This window comes from Mustelus asterias, chromosome 1 (genome assembly GCF_964213995.1).
Source record: "Mustelus asterias chromosome 1, sMusAst1.hap1.1, whole genome shotgun sequence".
NCBI classification, from domain to species: domain Eukaryota; kingdom Metazoa; phylum Chordata; class Chondrichthyes; order Carcharhiniformes; family Triakidae; genus Mustelus; species Mustelus asterias.
Window position 1 is genome coordinate 81,676,217 of NC_135801.1, and position 19,481 is coordinate 81,695,697.

Here is a 19,481-nt window from a genome sequence, read left to right on the forward strand (position 1 = left end):
TGGCATTGCTTGGTTGATGTTCTTCAACATCCTCCATCCTCACCCCGAGAGAATAATGGCTGTTCAAAATAATGATGTGGAGATGCCGGCGTTGGACTGGGGTAAACACAGTAAGAAGTCTCACAACACCAGGTTAAAATTCGACAGGTTTATTTGGTAGCAAAAGCCACTAGCTTTCGGAGCAGCACTGCTCCGAAAGCTAGTGGCTTTTGCTACCAAATAAACCTGTTGGACTTTAACCTGGTGCTGTGAGACTTCTTACTGTGTTCAAAAGAACACAAAGTAAGTTTTAAGTTTATTTATTAGTGTCACAAATAGGCTTACATTAACACTGCAATGAAGTTATTGTGAAAATCCCCTAGTTGCCACACTCCAACGCCTGTCTGGGCATACTGAGGGAGTTTATCATAGAATCCACAGTGCAGAAGGAGGCCATTCGGCCCATCAAGTCTGCACCAACTCTCCAACAGAGCATCGTACCCAGACCCTATCCTCATAACCCCACATACTTACCCTTCTAATCCCCCTAACCTACACATCTTGGTACACTAAGGGGCAATTTAGCATGACCAATCCATCTAACCTGCACATCTTTGGACTGTGGGAGGACACCGGAGCACTCGGAGGAAACCCACGCAGACACGGGGAGAACGTGCAAACTCCACACAGACAGTGACCCAAGCCGGGAATCGAACCCAGGTCCCTGGCGCTGTGAGGCAGTAGCACTAAGCACTGTGCCATTGTGTCGCCCAAAGTAACTGCATGCCTTTAAGATTCCTCTTGCTCTTGCATAGTTACATTGCTTTTATCACCCATTTTAAATGGGCAGATTGAATCCTGGGCTGAACAACCGGTGGATCCTTAAAAATCTATCTGATATGAAGCAAATTCCCACTGTTTCTCCTCCTGTGAAGGCATTGACTCTGACTGGGATATGACTCCCAAGCAACAAACAATTTGTCTAAGTGGCTAATTTTTCTGCATGAGTTTAGAAAATACTTGGGAGCATTCCAGGTGGGACATCAAACCCAGGCCAAATCCCATCTTCACATGACTTATGGGACTACAGTATGGAAATGGGACCAACTACATTGCTCTGCAGAGAGCCAGTATGGGTTTGATGGGCCAAATGGCCATCTTCCATGCCATATGAGTCTTTAACTATCAGGAATGTAAACCATGAAAGAGTCCAAGGGTACGATGATCAATTGCGATATCCCAACTGCAACTCAGGTTGACTAACTTAGGCAGAAATTGATGGATCTACATTCTAACCTGGAGTTCTGTTTGATTTTCAAAATTGAAGTTGGCTTTGAAACTTTTGAGGATTACTTGAAAGACTCACGTCCTCCTTAACAAATTATCTTCACTTTCTTAAAACTTCTGTAATTGCTCCAAAACCTCTACAGAAATAAAAGAGAGCAGTTGACAGTTTGTGAATACTGACAAATAGTGAATGGAGAGATTGATTCATCTGACAGTTCCTTGAACATTCTAGTTCATCTTCAGACAATATCTAGGCTAATCAAAGAGAAATAAGCAATCAAAACTTGGCCCCTAGAGAAAAGAAACATTGCCTGGATTTGGGTATACTATAAGAGACCAAGATTATGTTAGAAAGCCAAAGAATGAAGTTCAAGAAGTTTATAAAGCCAGCTAATTTGTTATGTTATTACACTTCTGGAGTATGCTCCCCTCATCCAGTTATTTACAATATAGCCAATCATTCTGTATTGTAATTCCATGCTTCCTGGCCATCATGCTGTTCTGCTACGCAGTTAAATTTCTTCTAACATTGATAACATTATATTATCATTGAGGTTTATCTTTCTTATTGTCGTCACATTTTATCGGGATTTAGTTCCAGTTCAAGGACCAGATTTCATCTTTCAATTACGAACTTCACAGGCTTCTAAACTCAAGATTGAGTTCAAAGATTTCAGACCATAATCTCTGACCAGAAACTTTATTTCTACATCTTGTTAAACACATGCTTGTCTTAACCTTGTTTTTCCTGCCTTTGCATTTGGACGCGGCTGTTCATTATTCTGCTATTCACACTGACTCTGGACAACTGATCGCCATTTGGGGAAGAAAAATCCATTTGGTCAACGTTTATTTTTTTTAAATGTTCCAAAATGCCAATGCACCTTCTCCACTCCATGGAGGAGAGAAAATGTCTGTCTGACATTTCCTGAACCTGTATGAGAGGGATGATCAAAGTGGTATGTGTGTCCAATCCCAACCTGCCGCCCCTTTGCAGGTCTTACCTGAGGTTGGCTATACTGGGCCAGGAAAGTTGCTTTCCCCGTCCCACTCTGTCCCATGCAAATAAGGTATGATGGACAAGCGGAGTGGTGGGCCGGGAGCACTGCTGTGGATGTGAAGGAACAGTGTTGGAAAATCTCCCCATCCCATTTCCTCGTCGACTCTATCACTCAGCCCACGCTGTCACTGAGGAGCCAATTGGATGCAGTGGTGAGCACATAGGTTTGTCTTTCTGAATGATTCAGATAAGGTGATTCAAATTCTTTGGCTGTATTTATACCTCTTACTGTGAAATGTACAGGAGTAATAAACATCAGGACTTACCGCCTCAACTTCAGCTGGATCATACCAGACGTTAATGTATGGATGTTGTAAGGCTTCATCCACAGATATCCGTTTGGAAGGATCAATTACCAACATTTTGGACAGAAGATCTCTGGCTTGGCTGGCTGCAAAACATATTTCCAAACTCTTAATCAATTTCCTATCCACGCACAATATTGTTTCCAGCACTATTTGCCTTCATTTTTAACTTGTAATGTAACTTCTAGTGAGAAACCCATTCAAATGCCTAATGAAAATCCTTTTATATTTTATGCATTGATCATCTTCTATGCAATGGCCCTAATTCTTCATTCAAAACCTCTACTAGTTTCAATACATTAGACAGCAGAAAACCCTTGGTGCTGCATTGTTGGAGTTAGTGTCGGGAGTGGGTGCAAATCAACTCTGTCCGGACCTTGCTGAGGTCAGGACGAGGTCACCCAATTACCACGGCAGTGTTGGGCACCCACAACATCATAGGTGCATCTTAGGAACCTGTAAGAGAAAGTGTGGTGGGGAGGCAAATATGGTAAAAGTAGCGCTGACCATTTGGAAATGCTGCAATTGGCTCCAATGGCTATTCCTTATAAGGTGCTGTTAAGAAGTCATGTGGACAGGATTTTGACTGGGGACCAGCTCGTGACTCAGGCCGCAAACCACTGGTGGGCCGCATTTTTACTACTCAAACAACCTATGGAGGGTGAACTCTGGAATGGTTTACCCAGCTGTTCAACAACCAGAAGCCTCATCCCAACCTGCTTTCATCATCACGAGACTGACATTCCCTTCTCTTACCCATGGCCACTTCAGCTTGAGTGACCATCTTAGGGGTTAACAGAGAGGATCCTTCCTAAACAGATTCCAACAGAAACTTGCAGTTTGGGTTGGACGTGTCATATCTGGGACCTGGCTGATTGCCATGGGGCTGGGCCACACTGCTGGTTGACTTACGACAATGTTAGCCCCATGGAAATTGAGAAGCTGACTTCCCTTTCATAAAAGCATCCTCAATCTCTTGCACTTTGATATAATTACAAGCTATTGATGTCCCTGCTGTAAATTTCCAGCCTTTCCCATGTTGTTTTCATTTTACTGCATTGTTATAAATCAAACATGCAGCGATTGCATGATTGTGGGGATTTACCATACAAGTTTGACAAAATATAAAAAGTGGTGTTCGATAGGAGGTGTCAGGAATAGTTCTCTAAAATTAGGTTAAGTAGCACGGTGGTACAGTGGTTAACACTGCTGCCACACAGCGTCAGGGACCTGGGGTTCGATTCCCGGTTTGGGTCACTGTGTGCAGTTTGAACGTTCTCCGTGTGTCTGCATGGGTTTCCTCTAGATGCTCCAGTTTCCTCCCACAGTCCAAAAGACATGTTGGTTAGGTGCATTGGCCATGCTAAATTCTCCCTCAGTTACCCAAACAGGCACCGGAGTGTGGTGACTAGGGGATTTTCACAGTAACTTCATTGCAGTGTTAATGTAAGCCTACTTGTGACATTAATAAATAAACTTTAAATAAACTGACTTTCATGAGAACAAATTTTAAAACATGTAGGTTTGGGGTTTTTGAGTTTCAGTTCAGATATTTAGAGATTCCATTCAAGCATTTCTTTGGTTTATTTCCGCCAAATTGTTCTGATAAACGAATGAAGACTGGTACTTACTCCTGTGCCTTACCTTTTAATTTATTGTGTTCCGAGTCTGCTGGAAAGAGACAGTCTGGGAAGAGCTTGGGGAAAGTGTGTCCTGTATACTTGGGCCTATTCTCCACGTAGTTACGAACAGTGGGCTGCAATTTCTTCATGAACTCTGGGGAAGGTGTCCCCAACTGCTCAATAACCTTATTCCATTGATCAATATCTGAATTGACGAAGTTTAGGAAAATCTGCCACTGTTACCAGAAGATGAGCTACACTTAAAGATGAAGGAGATGAACAAAGATAAATCAAGTTTAAGCTTTAAATGTATTAAAATACCCTGTAATAACAACATTCTTGTCATATTTAGTTCCAGAGGTATTTCTATAGTCAATTCCTTTTTAGATATATACACCCTTAAAGTCATGCAGATTGGCCAAAGAATTATTCCCTCTGGTTTCATGAAAGTTTACTAGCTATTGTGATTTAAAAAAATACACAAACATTAATTAATAGGAAAAGGAAATATCTTATGATAATTTGCAATTAGTTTTGTAATATATTACACTATATGTTGTAACCCTGAATATTTTGCAATGTCTTCTCCTTTTTGGGATATGCATCTAGTCAACGTCCACAGGTTACATTGTAGACCCCTGAGCATTGTACTCTCAACTTTCCCCACACTCCAAAAGGTAAGCTTTGAGCACTGAATCCTCTTATCTTTTTCTGCAGCTAGAATAGTGGGGCAAACATTCCCACAGTTAAGAATTAGAACGTCCAGTGTTTTAAAAAAAATTTTTGATGTGTTTTACGGGACTTTTTTTCTGGAAAAGATTTTTCTTGCAGTTCAAATGGATTTACAATGCATTTGTCATCACTTGTGATGGATATTAGGACAGAGATCAATACATGAGCAAAACCTGGGCCTGCCTGCACCTCAGATGTTTGCACTTTTGAATCCATTATACTGCAAATGTCTTCTTTCAAAGAAAAGATGAAATATCTTCAGTATCCCTGGCAGCTACATGGTGGGAAACAAATTCAGTTATGAGATGTCTCCCAATTCAATTGTGTGCCAACATGAGAGTCATTTTCATGTACTCTCATCAATTCATCTTTACAATCAAGGTATACACACCTTGGTCTTCTCAGGTATGTTACAAAAATAACAACATGTATTTATGTAATAACTTTAATGCAGAAAAACATCTCAAGAGGTGCATTCGTAAATAAATCAATGCAGAGACAAAAGGAGATATGAGCAGGCCTGATCAAAAGCTTGGTTAAAGGTGAGGAACCAGGGGATGAGGGATTGAGGGAGGGCATTCCGAAGGATGAGACCTGGTTAGATGGCCATCAATGATAAGTGAAAGGAAGGTGAGGATAAACATGGGCCAGGTTAGAGCAGAGAGATTGGGGATGGAATAGCAGAGCTGGAGGAGGTTGCACAGACAGGGAGGGGTGAGACCAAGAAGGGATATAAACATATAAAAATAGAATACAGTCCTTGCTTCGTCCACCTAATATTTAATGCATAACATATAAGGAAGCTTGTTCTCCTATGTGATAGTTTGCAAGGCCAAAAAATGCTATGAAGGAGGTGCAATTTAACTTTTAATGCAATGTGGGGAGAGGGCATGAAACAGGCATTAGCGGATCAGCCGCCCTTCATACACTCCCAATTTTGATTTTCATTAGCTTCAATGGAAAGAAAATTGAGCAGGATGTGTATATTGGTGGCCAAGCCATAATCATCCATTTCTCACCCCTGCTGAGAATTGAACTCAGCCCCTAGGTTTATACATGAAGCCATTTGATACAGTGAGCTGGTATGGCTATCACAAGAACACCAACCTTTGTTTGCATGAAGTCAATTTTTGAAGTGAAGGTCCAAAACAATCTACTAAAATCTCCCACAATACTTGACAACATTATCGAAATACACAAACCTGATCTTCGACTCGAAGAAAGCAATCCGATTTCACAAGATCTAAATTGATGACTGAAATTGCCATTGGAATTGAACAGAATATCATTCGCTTTGTGAAAAATACATTTGACAAACTCCTCTGTTTACTTGGATATATTTTTATATGACTGTTTTATCAGCAAGCAGTAACTTAAATCATATTAAAATGTAGAAACATACCTCCTTTGTATAACATTGGACATATTACAAGGACAGTAATAAAGGTTTGCAGAACAAAAATCATGAATATAGTGCCCTTTCAACAATGATGTTGTACATAGTGAGGGTGTTCATTATTTCAATTATGCTTATTAAAGTCATTATTAAATGTGAGTTTGTGTCTCTTTGGTTCAAGGTGCTGACTGCATCATTTCAGCAGGCGTGGAATTTGTAACCAATCAGATCAAAAGGATTGCCCTTAAAAATAACTGACGCAGATATCAAAATGGAGGTTCTGGTTGCTTTTATTTGGAATTCATGTAACAGATATGCTTAATGCCGGTTGTATATGCACTGTGTCATATCTTTCTGCCTATTGTAATACTACAAAGGCATATTAATAGATGTTTGTGATCAGGCAAACTGACAAGCATTGATGTGCAGTAAGGAAGTGATTGTAACAATAGCTGGGCACTTAACATGTGGAGAATGGATAATAGATACAGCAATGGCATTGACTGATGTTTGTCCATCAGAGTAACTGTAGTCTTGATTGATCTTCGGGGAGGTTTCAACAGCTGTTTAATGTACTCGGGAAGATCAGAACAGCTCACCCAGCCCCTCGATCCTGTGAGGATGCTTCAATCTGATTTGCTGATCAGTCTTTCTGTTGCTCATCTTGTTCACGAAAGCCACATGTCAAGGTCACAAAATTCAAACTGACTTCAGAAGAATTCTGCACCTTGCAGCTTGTTAGTGTGCAATTTATCTCGAGATGAATGGTTAATTCCCAAACTCAGCAAAATCTGAACCAACAATTAAGTCAGCATCTACTGCTTTCTGTGACAGAGAGTTCCACACTCTTACCACTCCTTGTGTGTGAAGAAGTGTTGCCTAACTTTTTCTCCTGAATGACCTGGATACTCTATCATTTCCTTTCAAACTCCTGAAAATTTCCATCAAATCACCCAACCCTTAACCTTCCAAATGTCAGGGTGTACAGACATAATTCATGTCATCTCACCTCAGAATTTAATTAGCCTTTTTCGTTATTATTTATCCCTCACATCTTAGTGATCTGTGTACATGGATCCCCATATAAAATGCTCACTGTGCTCAATATGACCGAGAACAGATTGGTGGCCTAAGTACCACTGTCCTGCTATATATTCTTCTTCAATGAAGAGTTACATGGACTCATTAACTCTGTTCCCCTCTCCACAGTTGCTGCCAGACCTGCTGAGTTGATCTAGCATTTCCTGTTTTTATTTCAGATTTCCAGCATCTGAATTGTAGACTTAGATGTAGATGTAGATCTTGGCAATAAAGTTACCTATCTCAATAGAGGTGTTTCTCACATTAAGGTAAATCTCAAAGTGGCACTTTGGATGAAAAAAACAGTCAAAGGATGTTTCACCTGTTTGATGATGTTTCATATTTATTTCTGCCACATTCCAATATAAATTCATCCCTCAAAGACCAAGTTTAATATTGTACCTTTTCAGAAAATCATAGCCTTTGCTTGTCGACTGCCAGGTTCTTTTAGGTGCAGACATTTTAATGTCATGTCATAACCTCCCATGATTTCCCGCTAGATTTGAACGAGTATGCATGGATTCCTTTTCCTTTCAACAACTTCCTCAGCCAAAAGTACTAACTTTCTCTCAATTCAAATTGGTTTCCACGAGCTGTAGACATTTTTAGCACAAGTTTGGGGGGTGGGGGAGGGGGGGCGGGGTTGGTTTTGGGAAGTAGGGGGCGTCCTGGTGGGTTGGGAGCAGGGTGGAAAAATGGCATCAGGGATAGGCCATGCAAGGAGGGGGACCTGGAGTGCCAATGTCCCGGGGAGGGGTAGGGCATTCAAACTCTGAGGGATGGGGAGGGCGGGGGGAGGACTTCAGTGTGAGATGCCCTCCTCCCCTTTCCACCCAACATGGGGAAAAGTGGACATATCCGTTTCCCACCCTCCCCACACATACTCCGCCAGCCTAAAAATTGGGGCTGGATAGGATAACAGTCTTATGTAGCCACTTAAGAACAAAACAGGTGAAAGGGTGGGATTTCCCCCACCCGCCCTCCCCACAAGGCCCTGGAACATGAAATTGCATCTGGGTTGGGGCAGGCAACCTCCCCCAGCCTCAGAACCACCCCCTTTGGAAGGAGTGTAAAATTCTGCCCCCTCTACTCGACATTTCCACCACATTCTGAGTAAAGAAGTTTCTTCTGAATTCTCTTTTTAAATTTGAGTGGGAGTTTTACGTTAATAGCCTTGAGTTTGCTCTTTCCTGGAAGTGGAAATATTCCCATTGTGTTAAGTCTGCTAAAACCTTGCAAAATCTAAAAGGCTCCATGAAGTCATTCCTCAGATTCCTCTTCTCAAATGATAAAAGACTTGACCTGTTCATTCTTTCCCAATGAGTATAAACTTGCAGTTCTGCTATCACCTGAGGAAGTCTTGTTTTCCCCTTCCCCAGTGACTCAACATCGTTTTTAGAATATGGTGACCAGAACTACACACACGAACATGGTTCGACAGATATTTGGCATAACTTCTCGAGATGCAGTTTTATTCCTTTGGATAGAAAACCCAGTGGTTTTCTTACGACCTGATTGAATTGCAATACATTTTTTACTGAGTTATACTCCAAGATCTGCTTTGAACCAAAGATGAGAATATTATAAAATGTAAATGGCAGAACCCTTTGGAACATTATTATACAGAGGGATCTGGATGTGCAGGTCCACAGTTCTCTAAAAGTGGCAATATAGGGCGCCAAAGTGATTAAGAAGGCACAAGGCATGCTCATCTTCAGATGTGGCATTGAGTACAAGTGTGTGTGAGTGATTCCACATTTGTCGCTGCGCTCGGTGTGTGAGTGATTCCACATTGGTCGATGAGCTCGGTGTGTGAGTGATTCCACATTTGTCGATGAGCTCGGTGTGAGAGAGATTGTGACTGGCAGGTATGATGTGGTAGGCATCACAGAGACGTGGTTGCAGGGGGTTCAGGACTGGCAGTTAAACATCCAGGGATTCACAACCTATCGAAAAGACAGAGAGGTGGGTAGAGGGGGCGGGGTTGCCTTGTTAATTAGAAATGAAATTAAATCAATAGCACTAAACGACATAGGGTCAGACGATGTGGAGTCTGTGTGGGTAGAGTTGAGGAACCACAAAGGCAAAAAAACCATAATGGGAGTTATGTACAGGCCTCCTGACAGTGGTCAGGACCAGGGGCACAAAATGCACCACGAAATAGAAAGGGCATGTCAGAAAGGCAAGGTCACAGTGATCATGGGGGATTTCAATATGCAGGTGGCCTGGGTAAATAATGTTGCCAGTGGACCCAAAGAAAGGGAATTCATTGAATGTTTACAGGATGGCTTTTTGGAACAGCTTGTGATGGAGCCCACGAGGGAACAGGCTATTCTGGACTTAGTGTTATGTAATGAGCCAGACGTGATAAAAGATCTTAAAGTAAGGGAACACTTAGGAAGCAGTGATCATAATATGGTAGAATTCAGTCTGCAATTTGAAAGAAGGAAGGCAGAATCAGATGTGAAGGTTCTACAGTTAAATAAAGGTAATTACAGGCGCATGAGGGAGGAACTGACAAAAATCGACTGGAAGCAGAGCCTAGTGGGAAAGACAGTAGAACAGCAATGGCAGGAGTTTCTGGGAGTAATTGAGGACACAGTGCAGAGGTTCATCCCAAACAAAAGAAAGGTTATCAGAGGGGGGATTAGGCAGCCATGGCTGACAAAGGAAGTCAGGGAATGCATCAAGGCAAAAGAGAGAGTCTATAATGTGGCAAAGAGTAGTGGGAAGTCAGAAGATTGGGAAGGCTATAAAAACAAACAGAGGATAACAAAGAGAGAAATAAGGAAGGAGAGGATCAAATATGAAGGTAGGCTAGCCAGTAACATTAGGAATGATAGTAAAAGTTTCTTTAAATACATTAAAAACAAACGGGAGGCAAAAGTAGACATTGGGCCGCTCCAAAATGACGCTGGTAATCTAGTGATGGGAGACAAGGAAATAGCTGAGGAACTTAATAAGTACTTTGCGTCAGTCTTCACAGTAGAAGACATGAGTAATATCCCAACAATTCAGGAAAGTCAGGGGGCAGAGTTGAATATGGTTGCCATCACAAAGGAGAAAGTGCTAGAGAAACTAAAAGGTCTGAAAATTGATAAATCTCCGGGCCCAGATGGGCTACATCCTAGAGTTCTAAAGGAGATAGCTGAAGAAATAGTGGAGGCGTTAGTTATGATCTTTCAAAAGTCACTGGAGTCAGGGAAAGTCCCAGAGGATTGGAAAATCGCTGTTGTAACCCCACTGTTCAAGAAGAGAACAAGAAAAAAGATGGAAAATTATAGGCCAATTAGCCTAACCTCAGTTGTTGGCAAAATTCTAGAATCCATCGTTAAGGATGAGATTTCTAAATTCTTGGAAGTGCAGGGTCGGATTAGGACAAGTCAGCATGGATTTAGTAAGGGGAGGTCGTGCCTGACAAACCTGTTAGAGTTCTTTGAAGAGATAACAAATAGGTTAGACCAAGGAGAGCCAATGGATGTTATCTATCTTGACTTCCAAAAGGCCTTTGACAAGGTGCCTCACGGGAGACTGCTGAGTAAAATAAGGGCCCATGGTATTCGAGGCAAGGTACTAACATGGATTGACGATTGGCTGTCAGACAGAAGGCAGAGAGTTGGGATAAAAGGTTCTTTCTCAGAATGGCAACCGGTGACAAGTGGTGTCCCGCAGGGTTCAGTGTTGGGGCCACAGCTGTTCTCTTTATATATTAACGATCTAGATGACGGGACTGGGGGCATTCTGGCCAAGTTTGCCGATGATACAAAGATAGGTGGAGGGGCAGGTAGTATTGAGGAGGTGGGGAGGCTGCAGAAAGATTTAGACAGTTTAGGAGAGTGGTCCAAGAAGTGGCTGATGAAATTCAACGTGGGCAAGTGCGAGGTCGTACACTTTGGAAAAAAGAATAGAGGCATGGACTATTTTCTAAACGGTGACAAAATTCATAATGCTAAAGTGCAAAGGGACTTGGGAGTCCTAGTCCAGGATTCTCTAAAGGTAAACTTGCAGGTTGAGTCCGTAATTAAGAAAGCAAATGTAATGTTGTCATTTATCTCAAGAGGCTTGGAATACAAAAGCAGGGATGTACTTCTGAGGCTTTATAAAGCACTGGTTAGGCCCCATTTGGAGTACTGTGAGCAATTTTGGGCCCCACACCTCAGGAAGGACATACTGGCACTGGAGCGGGTCCAGCGGAGATTCACACGGATGATCCCAGGAATGGTAGGCCTGACATACGATGAACGTCTGAGGATCGTGGGATTATATTCATTGGAGTTTAGGAGGTTGAGGGGAGATCTGATAGAAACTTACAAGATAATGAACGGCTTAGATAGGATGGACGTAGGGAAGTTGTTTCCATTAACAGGGGAGACTAGGACGCGGGGGCACAGCCTTAGAATAAAAGGGAGTCACTTTAGAACAGAGATGAGGAGAAATTTCTTCAGCCAGAGAGTGGTGGGTCTGTGGAATTCATTGCCACAGAGGGCTGTGGAGGCCGAGACGTTGAGCGTGTTCAAGACAGAAATTGATAAATTCTTGATTTCTCGAGGAATTAAGGGCTATGGGGAGAGAGCGGGTAAATGGAGTTGAAATCAACCATGATTGAATGATGGAGTGGACTCGATGGGCCGAATGGCCTTACTTCCGCTCCTATGTCTTATGGTCTTATGGTCTGATGATTCCACATTTGTCGATGAGCTCGGTGTGTGAGTGATTCCACATTTGTCGATGAGCTCGGTGTGAGTGATTCCACATTTGTCGATGAGCTCGGTGTGTGAGTGATTCCACATTTGTCGATGAGCTCGGTGTGTGAGTGATTCCACATTTGTCGATGAGCTCGGTGTGAGAGTGATTCCACATTTGTCGCTGCGCTCGGTGTGAGAGTGATTCCACATTTGTAGATGAGCTCGGTGTGTGAGTGATTCCACATTTGTCGATGAGTTCGGTGTGAGAGTGATTCCACATTTGACGCTGCGCTCGGTGTGAGAGTGATTCCACATTTGTCGATGAGCTCGGTGTGTGAGTGATTCCACATTTGTCGCTGCGCTCGGTGTGAGAGTGATTCCACATTTGTCGATGAGCTCGGTGTGTGAGTGATTCCACATTTGTCGATGCGCTCGGTGTGTGAGTGATTCCACGTTTGTCGATGAGCTCGGTGTGAGAGTGATTCCACAGTTGTCGATGAGCTCGGAGTGAGAGTGATTCCACAGTTGTCGATGAGCTCGGTGTGAGAGTGATTCCACATTTGTCAATGAGCTCGGAGTGAGAGTGATTCCACATTTGTCGATGAGCTCGGTGTGTGAGTGATTCCACATTTGTCGCTGCGCTCGGTGTGAGAGTGATTCCACATTTGTCGAAGACCTCGGTGTGTGAGTGATTCCACATTTGTCGCTGCGCTCGGTGTGAGAGTGATTCCACATTTGTCGATGAGCTCGGTGTGAGAGTGATTCCACATTTGTCGAAGACCTCGGTGTGTGAGTGATTCCACATTTGTCGATGAGTTCGGTGTGAGAGTGATTCCACATTTGTCGCTGCGCTCGGTGTGTGAGTGATTCCACAGTTGTCGATGCGCGCGGTGTGAGAGTGATTCCACATTTGTCGATGAGCTCGGTGTGAGAGTGATTCCACATTTGTTGCTGCGCTCGGTCTGAGTGATTCCACATTTGTCGATGAGCTCGGTGTGTGAGTGATTCCACATTTGTCGATGAGCTCGGTGTGTGAGTGATTCCACATTTGTCGAAGACCTCGGTGTGTGAGTGATTCCACATTTGTCGATGAGCTCGGTGTGTGAGTGATTCCACATTTGTCGATGAGCTCGGTGTGTGAGTGATTCCACATTTGTCGAAGACCTCGGTGTGTGAGTGATTCCACATTTGTCGAAGACCTCGGTGTGTGAGTGATTCCACATTTGTCGCTGCGCTCGGTGTGTGAGTGATTCCACATTTGTCGATGAGCTCGGTGTGTGAGTGATTCCACATTTGTCGATGAGCTCGGTGTGAGAGTGATTCCACATTTGTCGCTGCGCTCGGTGTGTGAGTGATTCCACATTTGTCGATGAGCTCGGTGTGAGAGTGATTCCACATTTGTCAATGCGCTCGGTGTGAGAGTGATTCCACATTTGTTGATGAGCTCGGTGTGTGAGTGATTCCACATTTGTCGATGAGCTCGGTGTGTGAGTGATTCCACATTTGTTGATGAGTTCGGTGTGAGAGTGATTCCACATTTGTCGATGAGCTCGGTGTGTGAGTGATTCCACATTTGTCGATGAGCTCGGTGTGTGAGTGATTCCACATTTGTCGATGAGCTCGGTGTGTGAGTGATTCCACATTTGTTGATGAGTTCAGTGTGTGAGTGATTCCACATTTGTTGATGAGTTCGGTGTGAGAGTGATTCCACATTTGTCGATGAGCTCGGTGTGAGAGTGATTCCACATTTGTCGATGAGCTCGGTGTGTGAGTGATTCCACATTTGTCGATGAGCTCGGTGTGAGAGTGATTCCACATTTGCCGATGAGTTCGGTGTGTGAGTGATTCCACATTTGTCGATGAGCTCGGTGTGTGAGTGATTCCACATTTGTCGATGAGCTCGGTGTGTGAGTGATTCCACATTTGTCGATGAGCTCGGTGTGTGAGTGATTCCACATTTGTCGATGAGCTCGGTGTGAGAGTGATTCCACATTTGTCGATGAGCTCGGTGTGTGAGTGATTCCACATTTGTCGATGAGTTCGGTGTGAGAGTGATTCCACATTTGTCGATGAGCTCGGTGTGAGAGTGATTCCACATTTGTCGATGAGCTCGGTGTGTGAGTGATTCCACATTTGTCGATGAGCTCGGTGTGTGAGTGATTCCACATTTGTTGATGAGTTCGGTGTGTGAGTGATTCCACATTTGTTGATGAGTTCGGTGTGAGAGTGATTCCACATTTGTCGATGAGCTCGGTGTGAGAGTGATTCCACATTTGTCGATGAGCTCGGTGTGTGAGTGATTCCACATTTGTCGATGAGCTCGGTGTGTGAGTGATTCCACATTTGTTGATGAGTTCGGTGTGAGAGTGATTCCACATTTGTCGATGAGCTCGGTGTGTGAGTGATTCCACATTTGTCGATGAGCTCGGTGTGAGAGTGATTCCACATTTGTTGATGAGTTCGGTGTGAGAGTGATTCCACATTTGTCGATGAGCTCGGTGTGTGAGTGATTCCACATTTGTTGATGCGCTCGGTGTGTGAGTGATTCCACAGTTGTCGCTGCGCTCGGTGTGAGAGTGATTCCATAGTTGTCGATGAGCTCGGTGTGAGAGTGATTCCATAGTTGTCGATGAGCTCGGTGTGTGAGTGATTCCACATTTGTCGCTGCGCTCGGTGTGAGAGTGATTCCACATTTGTTGATGCGCTCGGTGTGTGAGTGATTCCACAGTTGTCGATGAGCTCGGTGTGTGAGTGATTCCACATTTGTCGATGAGCTCGGTGTGAGAGTGATTCCACATTTGTCGCTGCGCTCGGTGTGTGAGTGATTCCACATTTGTCGATGAGCTCGGTGTGAGAGTGATTCCACATTTGTCGATGAGCTCGGTGTGTGAGTGATTCCACAGTTGTCGATGAGCTCGGTGTGTGAGTGATTCCACATTTGTCGATGAGCTCGGTGTGAGAGTGATTCCACATTTGTCGATGCGCTCGGTGTGTGAGTGATTCCACATTTGTCGCTGCGCTCGGTGTGAGAGTGATTCCACATTTGTCGATGAGCTCGGTGTGTGAGTGATTCCACATTTGTCGATGAGTTCGGTGTGTGAGTGATTCCACATTTGTCGCTGCGCTCGGTGTGTGAGTGATTCCACATTTGTCGATGAGCTCGGTGTGAGAGTGATTCCACATTTGTCGCTGCGCTCGGTGTGTGAGTGATTCCACATTTGTCGATGAGCTCGGTGTGAGAGTGATTCCACATTTGTCGATGAGCTCGGTGTGTGAGTGATTCCACAGTTGGCGATGAGCTCGGTGTGTGAGTGATTCCACATTTGTCGATGAGCTCGGTGTGAGAGTGATTCCACATTTGTCGATGCGCTCGGTGTGTGAGTGATTCCACATTTGTCGCTGCGCTCGGTGTGAGAGTGATTCCACATTTGTCGATGAGCTCGGTGTGTGAGTGATTCCACATTTGTCGATGAGTTCGGTGTGTGAGTGATTCCACATTTGTCGATGAGCTCGGTGTGTGAGTGATTCCACATTTGTCGATGAGCTCGGTGTGTGAGTGATTCCACATTTGTCTATGAGCTCGGTGTGAGAGTGATTCCACATTTGTCGATGAGCTCGGTGTGTGAGTGATTCCACATTTGTCGATGAGCTCGGTGTGTGAGTGATTCCACATTTTTCGATGAGCTCGGTGTGAGAGTGATTCCACATTTGTCGATGAGCTCGGTGTGTGAGTGATTCCACATTTGTCGATGAGCTCGGTGTGAGAGTGATTCCACATTTGTCGATGAGCTCGGTGTGTGAGTGATTCCACATTTGTCGCTGCGCTCGGTGTGTGAGTGATTCCACATTTGTCGATGAGCTCGGTGTGTGAGTGATTCCACATTTGTCGATGAGCTCGGTGTGAGAGTGATTCCACATTTGTCGATGAGCTCGGTGTGAGAGTGATTCCACATTTGTCGATGAGTTCGGTGTGTGAGTGATTCCACATTTGTCGATGAGCTCGGTGTGTGAGTGATTCCACATTTGTCGATGAGCTCGGTGTGTGAGTGATTCCACATTTGTCTATGAGCTCGGTGTGAGAGTGATTCCACATTTGTCGATGAGCTCGGTGTGTGAGTGATTCCACATTTGTCGATGAGCTCGGTGTGTGAGTGATTCCACATTTGTCGATGAGCTCGGTGTGAGAGTGATTCCACATTTGTCGATGAGCTCGGTGTGTGAGTGATTCCACATTTGTCGATGAGCTCGGTGTGAGAGTGATTCCACATTTGTCGATGAGCTCGGTGTGTGAGTGATTCCACAGTTGTCGATGAGCTCGGTGTGTGAGTGATTCCACATTTGTCGATGCGCTCGGTGTGAGAGTGATTCCACAGTTGTCGATGAGCTCGGTGTGAGAGTGATTCCACATTTGTTGATGAGCTCGGTGTGAGAGTGATTCCACAGTTGTCGATGAGTTCGGTGTGAGAGTGATTCCACAGTTGTCGATGAGCTCGGTGTGAGAGTGATTCCACATTTGTCGATGCGCTCGGTCTGAGTGATTCCACGTTTGTCAATGAGCTCGGTGTGAGAGTGATTCCACATTTGTCGATGAGCTCGGTGTGAGAGTGATTCCACATTTGTCGATGAGCTCGGTGTGAGAGTGATTCCACATTTGTCGATGCGCTCGGTCTGAGTGATTCCACATTTGTCGATGAGCTCGGTGTGAGAGTGATTCCACATTTGTCGATGAGCTCGGTGTGAGAGTGGTTCCACATTTGTCGATGCGCTCGGTCTGAGTGATTCCACATTTGTCGATGAGCTCGGTGTGAGAGTGATTCCACATTTGTCTATGAGCTCGGTGTGAGAGTGATTCCACATTTGTCGCTGCGCTCGGTGTGTGAGTGATTCCACATTTGTCGATGAGCTCGGTGTGAGAGTGATTCCACATTTGTCGATGAGCTTGGTGTGAGTGATTCCACATTTGTCGATGCGCTCGGTGTGTGAGTGATTCCACATTTGTCGATGAGCTCGGTGTGAGAGTGATTCCACATTTGTCGATGCGCTCGGTGTGTGAGTGATTCCACATTTGTCGATGCGCTCGGTGTGAGTGATTCCACATTTGTCGCTGCGCTCGGTGTGTGAGTGATTCCACATTTGTCGATGAGCTCGGTGTGAGAGTGATTCCACGTTTGTCGATGAGCTCGGTGTGTGAGTGATTCCACATTTGTCGATGAGCTCGGTGTGAGAGTGATTCCACATTTGTCGCTGCGCTCGGTGTGTGAGTGATTCCACCTTTGCCGATGAGCTCGGTGTGAGAGTGATTCCACATTTGTTGATGAGTTCGGTGTGAGAGTGATTCCACATTTGTCGATGAGCTCGGTGTGAGAGTGATTCCACATTTGTCGCTGCGCTCGGTGTGAGAGTGATTCCACATTTGTCGATGAGCTCGGTGTGAGAGTGATTCCACATTTGTCGATGAGCTCGGTGTGAGAGTGATTCCACATTTGTCGATGAGCTCGGTGTGTGAGTGATTCCACATTTGTCGATGAGTTCGGTGTGAGAGTGATTCCACATTTGTTAATGAGTTCGGTGTGAGAGTGATTCCACATTTGTCGATGAGCTCGGTGTGTGTGAGTGATTCCACCTTTGTCGATGAGCTCGGTGTGAGAGTGATTCCACATTTGTCGATGAGCTCGGTGTGAGAGTGATTCCACATTTGTCGATGAGCTCGGTGTGAGAGTGATTCCACATTTGTCGATGAGCTCGGTGTGAGAGTGATTCCACATTTGTCGATGAGCTCGGTGTGTGTGAGTGATTCCACCTTTGTCGATGAGCTCGGTGTGAGAGTGATTCCACATTTGTCGATGAGCTCGGTGTGAGAGTGATTCCACATTTGTCGATGAGCTCGGTGTGAGAGTGATTCCACATTTGTCGCTGCGCTCGGTGTGTGAGTGATTCCACATTTGTCGATGAGCTCGGTGTGAGAGTGATTCCACCTTTGTCGATGAGCTCGGTGTGAGAGTGATTCCACATTTGTCGATGAGTTCGGTGTGAGAGTGATTCCACATTTGTCGATGAGCTCGGTGTGTGTGAGTGATTCCACCTTTGTCGATGAGCTCGGTGTGAGAGTGATTCCACATTTGTCGATGAGCTCGGTGTGAGTGATTCCACATTTGTCGATGAGCTCGGTGTGTGTGAGTGATTCCACCTTTGTCGATGAGCTCGGTGTGAGAGTGATTCCACATTTGTCGATGAGTTCGGTGTGAGAGTGATTCCACATTTGTCGATGAGTTCGGTGTGTGTGAGTGATTCCACATTTGTCGATGCGCTCGGTGTGAGAGTGATTCCACATTTGTCGATGCGCTCGGTCTGAGTGATTCCACATTTGTCGATGCGCTCGGTGTGTGAGTGATTCCACATTTGTCGATGAGCTCGGTGTGTGAGTGATTCCACATTTGTCGATGAGTTCGGTGTGAGAGTGATTCCACATTTGTCGATGCGCACGGTCTGAGTGATTCCACATTTTTCGATGCGCTCGGTGTGAGAGTGATTCCACATTTGTCGATGCGCTCGGTCTGAGTGATTCCACATTTGTCGATGCGCTCGGTCTGAGTGATTCCACATTTGTCGATGCGCTCGGTGTGAGAGTGATTCCACATTTGTCGATGCGCTCGGTCTGAGTGATTCCACATTTGTCGATGAGTTCGGTGTGAGAGTGATTCCACATTTGTCGATGAGCTCGGTGTGTGTGAGTGATTCCACCTTTGTCGATGAGCTCGGTGTGTGTGAGTGATTCCACCTTTGTCGATGAGCTCGGTGTGAGAGTGATTCCACAGTTGTCGATGAGCTCGGTGGGAGAGTGATTCCACATTTGTCGAGGAGCTCGGTGTGTGAGTGATTCCACATTTGTTGATGAGTTCGGTGTGAGAGTGATTCCACATTTGTCGCTGAGCTCGGTGTGAGAGTGATTTCACATTTGTCGCTGAGCTCGGTGTGAGAGTGATTCCACATTTGTCGATGCGCTCGGTGTGTGAGTGATTCCACATTTGTTGATGAGTTCGGTGTGAGAGTGATTCCACATTTGTCGATGAGTTCGGTGTGAGAGTGATTCCACATTTGTCGATGAGTTCGGTGTGTGAGTGATTCCACATTTGTCGATGAGTTCGGTCTGAGTGATTCCACATTTGTCGCTGCGCTCGGTGTGTGAGTGATTCCACATTTGTTGATGAGTTCGGTGTGAGAGTGATTCCACATTTGTCGATGAGCTCGGTGTGTGAGTGATTCCACATTTGTCTATGAGCTCGGTGTGAGAGTGATTCCACAGTTGGCGATGAGCTCGGTGTGTGAGTGATTCCA

At 44.8% G+C, this 19,481-nt stretch overlaps 1 protein-coding gene across 6 annotated transcripts in view; it reads right to left on the reverse strand.

The window, feature by feature from the left end:
* mapk10 (mitogen-activated protein kinase 10) overlaps window positions 1–19,481 on the reverse strand; it is a 127,633-nt gene that overhangs the window by 14,711 nt on the left and 93,441 nt on the right. For 5 of the 6 annotated variants that reach the window (XM_078216026.1, XM_078215754.1, XM_078215573.1 and 2 more), the window contains 2 exons: window positions 4,276–4,458; window positions 2,593–2,717 (listed from right to left, as the gene is read on the reverse strand). In XM_078216026.1, the coding sequence (XP_078072152.1) occupies window positions 2,593–2,717; window positions 4,276–4,458 (308 nt within the window). The remainder of the gene's footprint in view (window positions 1–2,592; window positions 2,718–4,275; window positions 4,459–19,481) is intronic. The other variant, XM_078215938.1, reaches the window with a different exon arrangement.